The following is a 6,130-nucleotide window of genomic DNA, read 5'->3' as shown; positions in this document are numbered from 1 at the left end:
GTTTGATTACCAAAACGAAACAAAAATGATAGTTGTAGTTTAAACTTAATTATATCTTATAAAATGCTAAATACATATGAACTTAAGTTGGCAAAAGAATCCTAGTAAGATATTACAAAAAAGGTGTAAATAAAAACAATCCTCACCCATTCCTCCATCTTGTCAAACAAACAGGCTACGATGTTAACTTGCAATGAAAGTAAAAGAACACAGCAACATAATCTTTGTTTATAACCGAGGAAATTACAGTCATGAGTCTGTCATTACCCAATAACCGATGCAGATACATGATTTTGCTTAACTCAACATACAGGAACACGGAAGCCTCGTCTTCGTGAAGCTTCCATCTACCTATGGCGGAAAGAGTACAAGGACTTGTGGTAATGTACATATGAACATCTGATGCCTGGTTTTGAACCACTACATTAACCCCTGTTAGATTACATGCATCCTTGTCTTTCTTATACAAACAGATGGTGATGAGGCAAACCTGGTATAAGATAATTATTACTCGGTGTCACTACTGGCATCTAAAAAGCTAAACTCTCTGTATCCATCGAGCTTGACTAGTAAAGTTCCGCGGTTTTCTTCGCGCCACTGAATATCTTCCTTCTCGAGAAGCTTAATGATCTGCATGCATCCATCGGTGACATAAAATAATAGACAACAAGAGCATAAACTACACTGACCTAAGACAAGCATAAAGTAAAAGGTATGCAACGAAGAAAATGAATCAATGTTAGCTGGATCAGGGATGATTTAGACACATACCGACTGTTTCACTTTTGACTTCCCCATGCCATGCATTCCACATCCAGTGATAACCCTTAGAGTTCGAACCGCTGAAAGCACAATAAGGAAAGTAATATGTACATCACAAGCACACACATACTCGTGCAATCAGGATGAACAAATTCTTACAAGGAACGTGTATTCCAAATAGAAGGTGTAGTTTTAAAAGCCTCATTGCTTGTTTGACATGTTGCCCGTGCAAATCAATGGTTATCACGTTTTCAAAAGCTTTGTTCCTGTAAAGACAGGTTATATTAGTTTGACTGACCACAAGAAGAAGAGAAGGTAGAGGCAAAGCGAATACTTCATGTTCAGTGATTCAGATAGTTATACAAGGACTAACCTAGCTTTAAATATGTCCTGGCTTGCCCTTTCATCTGCTTCCCTTGCCAATTTAGTCTGTACATTTCCCTATTCAGATGTAAGGTATCATCATGTCAGAATTGTATTCTAAAGCAAACTCTTGTAGCGAATTTGCCATAGGACATCATATTGAAGTCAAGCAGAGAAAATGAAAAGCAAACATTATGGGATAGTATCTCCAGTTATCATGTTCCTACATTTTGGTTTCCCGTATTTATTTCCTTTTCAAAATTTTCCAATAACATGGCATCGCATCTCAAACTTGTAAGCCACACATTGTGATTCAAAAAATTCCCTCAAGCAGAAAACACACCTGGTCAGAAAGATATGCGGCATACCCCAACTCCCCCTTTGAATATGCAGTAACAGCCTGTTGAAGAATGTTCATTCCATTGCCAAATAGTCATCAAAACTCATAAAATAAAAAAGTAAAACTCAAACTGCACAATGCAAGTTATATTTGTGATATTCATAATATATATATTTGGTTTATAGAAATAATAATAATATATATTGCTATAAACACCATACCTTCTGATGATAGGATCTCACAGAATCCCAATGCTCATTGGCCCTCTTTCTAAATTTGTGATATTCGTCTCCCTTAACTACAATTCCAGAAAATTTGAATTATAAAAAAAAGCTAATGCAGAAAAGTGCAGAAATATATATATATATATATATAGGTTTGTACAAATGAGTTTATGTTGAATATTTTGAAAAAAATGATTATAAATGCCACATGAAACGGGAAATAAAAACAACACAAACCCTAAAAAAGCACATTTAATCAAGAATCACCTTAAATTCTTAAGTTCCTTTTTCTTCTTTTCATTTCAGATTAAATTTTTGAGGTCTAACAGAGAAACACGAATGATCGAACCAATTCAATGGATATTGATATGTCTAAATTTCTCATAATAACTTAAGGGAGGAGTTATTCAAGTAGATCCGACTGCTTGTATATTCAAATTTTGGTAGGACAAAGAGAAGAAAGAAGTATCAATGCATATGTACCCAACATAGCGACTAATAATGACAAGATAATTTATATTTAAAGAAATTTTCAGTATGGCCCTTTTAATAAAAATGCTCAAGTACAATTTTTCGTAGGGCCTCATCAAAATTGACTGTTTATACTTATATTCATAATCCAATTTCGAAACAAGAGGTCAAAGTACTAACAAACCCATACATACAATAACATGCAAAGCCTGAGAAAACTAACAAGAGAATACCATAGATATCCTCCTGAGTCTCTGCATCAGTAGATGGACAAACATCAATAGCTGGTCCCAATGACTGCATCTTCTTCACTACATTCCTCCAACTCAGAGTGTGTGGTTCATGTTCAGAATTCTTGGGGATGTTAAATAAAGAATCCAACACCTCTTGCGGGAGATTCAACATATTACTCCTTCGGCAAGATGGAGGCATAGCTTCAGAACTAGTGAGAACCTTTGCGTAATTCCTAAAATTAAAGGGGCGGTTAAAATTTCTAGTCATGATCATGGTTTTTTATGATTGAGATTATTAAAACAGGAGAAATTTACAAAAGCTTTCTACAATACTAACACAGCCAAGGCAACACTCAAGCATTCTAAATCAAGTATTTACAAGATTCTTGAGATAATTGTATTCAAAGATGGCACATATATGAAGATGCAGCACGATTCTTTCAACCAAAAGTAATTCTCAGCTACAATCGTATTGTCAGTATAATTAATATGCAATGTGAGTTTTAAAATGCACGCACACACACAACAGGCAAAACACACATTTAGACCACTCTGACAACAACCTGAAGAGATTTTCTTTATACTGTGATTAGGAAATTGTTGTCTCATTCTTTCTGCAGATTCTTCTATGTCTAGCAGGCAATTAATTCATCAACAAGAATGGTTTCTAATGTAAATTATCTCATTCTTCAAGGCATGCATGAAATGAAATAGCTCAACATCATTTGGTCATCTAGAATCTTAAGTTATTCTATACAACTCTAGCATGCGAAGAAGCACCAAAAGAAAAAGAATAAACGAGTCAAGGAGAATGGCAGACAGACTAAATTACCTGCAACAATAGTCCATTGACCATATACCATCTTGGAGTTCGCTTTCTGATGAATTAGACATGCAGTCAGATGTCCTATCTGTTAACTGTTGGAAATTTTATAAATCACCATTCAGAATACAATGCAATGTAAAATGCTTCAGAGAGATTTCAAATTATTTGAGAAAAGGCAAAGTAATGCAAATTATAAATAATTACAAAATAAAATTATGCTACACAAATATAATCTTATACATCCACCAGTGCTCTTTTCCGTAAACAAGGGGGTTTATGTCCTGTTTTACTCCTTTAATGACTAACTCAATGAATTATAAGAAATGAAAGTTCTCTTCAGTTAGACTGGTTTGCTATATAGAGATGAACCTTGACTTCAAAGCCTCAACCCAACTCTCATTTGAATCATTGCCAAATCCTCAAGCTTGGTATAAGGAAAGATAAACCATCTTCAGATTGAACACTAAATAAATATTTTAGCCAGACCAAACACAGTAATTTCTCTTTGAGTCTCCACTACCTCTCTTAAGAAAACAATAAGCATTCTAATAACACTCAAACAGCTCCAGTAGGAAAAACAAGAATTATTAATCAAAAAGAAAAAGATAAACAGGAACTGCTACAAAATCAGTGTATAAATATCTAACAAACTTTAAAACAAATGATGTTATAAAAAAAAAAGAGTGAAATGATCCACAAATCTTGAAACATTTTAAGCAAAAGAAAAAAAAACATATTACTTACATTGTCTGCACATTCAATAACGAATTCTATATCCTGTCTACTGTTAACATTGTCATTAAAATTCTTGGAATTTTCGTAGGAGGAACCAGATAAATCAAGTAATGTATCCAAGGCCTGGAAAGAAAGAATACACTGACTCAGAGTGGCATTCTTCAAAAGGACGGCAAATCAGAAACAACCATCCATAACAGTAATGTACAAAAAGCTGTATTTCAGTAACTTATCCCTTAGTTACCACTTTTTTAAAGATAGATTTAACTCAAGAGTCAATCATCCCAAGAGGGAAAGAATCACAGAAGTATGAAGTCAACACTCAACACAGTCCAACCCTGTCTTAATCAGTAACCAAATTTACATATTTGCCTATTTAAAAGGTGATAACCAATTTATACCCATAGGTTCCCTGATCTTTGGATGCACTGATGTGTGGTTAAAGATCAGTTAATTCTTACCAGAGAAGCATGATAAAGCACCATGTATGCTATAAAGGGAGCATTTAGCCATTTAAAAGAGAATTTTACGTTTTTTCTCAATTAATTCCTAACGGCTAACGCCTCTGAAACTGTTTTCGTGTTTAGGTACATCAAAATCTACAAAGGAAGTAAATACAGATTTTTAGGACTCACGATACCTTCTCCACATTGTACCCGCACTGACCTGCAAAAATAAACTTTTTTGTTCATTTAACATGAAAAATAAATAAATATACTAATTATTCCCTGAACTTTTTTACGAATAAATAAATACACTCACATAAAACATCTCTAATAACAGCCATGCTAAGTTCACACTCGTCCCCAAGCATTGAGCATAAAAACTGCTCCGCTTCTTCCTTCACCAACACCGATCTCGCAGGTGCAGCTGCAGCCGGGTCTCGCCATGGGCTTGACCTAACGTAATCTTTCCCCAGAACCGTCGAAACAGTCCCCGTTGCCGCTACCACTCGCTTCTGCTGCTTTCCTCCTCTGCTACGTCCCCTCCCGCTATTCAGATCTTGAACGCAGCCCGTTTCGGCAAAACTGGACCCGGAAGAACCTGATGATGAAGACCCACACGAGACGGAACTCGTCGATGGATCAGGATCTTCACTGTTGTTACCGTTATCGGTCAAATTGGACAGAATCTCAGCCGCTCCGTCCAAATCTCCGTTCGCTTGATTATAAGCTGAATTGGCTTCATCTAGAGAGATCGAACCAAAGGCTTCCATTAACGAGTTGAGATGCACTTTTCGTGCTTCATTGTTTTCTTCTCGCCGCTGATCCATCTTACGTGAAGCGTCACATGACGAATCGTTGACGGCCGGCGCTTTCGTCGCAGATGGCCGCCTCTTCTTCTTCGAGGTACTTCGCTTCATTAATGGGGACTGTGAACCCTAATTTCGAAGAAGGAGAAGAAGAAGAGGATGGGAAACAAGGAAGAAAGGGGGTGAGACTGAAAAAGAAAAGTCAGATTTAGGGGCCAAAGAGGGGTTTCTGAAAATATAAATTTGCCGACTAAATTTGGAAGAAAGGGGTTATTGAAAAATTGAGACGTTGAGTTTTTTTTTTATAATTAGGGTAAACTATATATATAGTATCTGAACTACTACTTTTATTCAGTTTTGATATCTAAATTTTATTTTTTTTCAAAAACATACCTAATGTTTAATATAAGTTTCATTTTGGTACCGTCATTAACAATTTAACACATGGTAATGCCATATCATTATTGAAAATATAAAAAGAAATATCACATCATAGTTCTGTTACATTTTTAATGATGTGTACTAAATTAAAACTTAAATTAAATATTTGAAAACAAAAATTTAAGTACCAAAATAAAATAAAATCAATAGTTTATAGATACTAAACATGTAGTTTACCTTAATAATAATTATTCCTTTTTTTCTCTCAGACAATGACTTCGTTGAGATTCTCTGCGGTGGGGGACAGGGAAAGTTTAGAATTCTTTGACCCCACGCGCTTTTAAAGAATCTGACTTGTTTGCAATTAAAAATTGGCCGATAGATGGCTAAATAATTAAATGTGATTGGTTGAATAGTTTAGATAAGAGTTATCAAGAAGAAACACGTGGCCTGTTTAGATTCGGAGATAGAGGATAAAAATATTACAAGGTTATATTTTGGGTAGGTCTAATGTGCGTGCTACAAGGTTATATTTATGTGAAT

The 6,130-nt window shown here is 35.1% G+C and overlaps 1 protein-coding gene across 2 annotated transcripts; it reads right to left on the bottom strand.

Annotated features, from left to right (window-relative positions):
• Positions 1-217: 217 nt before the first annotated feature.
• On the bottom strand, positions 218-5,317 carry LOC120150515 (SMR domain-containing protein At5g58720-like). Of its 2 annotated transcripts, XM_039163202.1 has the most exons (12): positions 4,717-5,317; positions 4,595-4,620; positions 3,964-4,077; positions 3,226-3,311; positions 2,394-2,626; positions 1,687-1,763; positions 1,469-1,525; positions 1,136-1,203; positions 922-1,028; positions 772-842; positions 491-630; positions 219-406 (listed from the first exon to the last, which is right to left on the bottom strand). In XM_039163202.1, exons 1-11 carry the CDS (start codon positions 5,315-5,317, stop codon positions 508-510), a joined length of 1,563 nt encoding a protein of 520 aa, XP_039019133.1. In that variant the 3' UTR covers positions 219-406; positions 491-507. The 2 variants fall into 2 exon arrangements, with proteins under 2 accessions (XP_039019132.1, XP_039019133.1); XM_039163201.1 differs by having other exon boundaries at positions 218-630.
• Between the last annotated feature and the right edge of the window lie 813 nt (positions 5,318-6,130).

This window comes from Hibiscus syriacus, unplaced genomic scaffold (genome assembly GCF_006381635.1).
Source record: "Hibiscus syriacus cultivar Baekdansim isolate YM2019G1 unplaced genomic scaffold, ASM638163v2 tig00111022_pilon, whole genome shotgun sequence".
NCBI lineage: Eukaryota > Viridiplantae > Streptophyta > Magnoliopsida > Malvales > Malvaceae > Hibiscus > Hibiscus syriacus.
Note: the sequence above shows the minus strand (reverse complement) of the source record. Positions and strands in the feature narration are given on the sequence as shown.

Bases quoted from the DNA above. Each gene is read 5' to 3' on its own strand.
- LOC120150515 (XM_039163201.1), bottom strand. From the start codon at position 5,317: ATGAAGCGAAGTACCTCGAAGAAGAAGAGGCGGCCATCTGCGACGAAA. The intron at 1,764-2,393 runs GTATTCTCTTGT...CTGGAATTGTAG, and splicing joins GACTCAGGAGGATATCTATG to TTAAGGGAGACGAATATCAC. The intron at 1,029-1,135 runs GTTAGTCCTTGT...CTGTCTTTACAG, and splicing joins CAGGACATATTTAAAGCTAG to GAACAAAGCTTTTGAAAACG.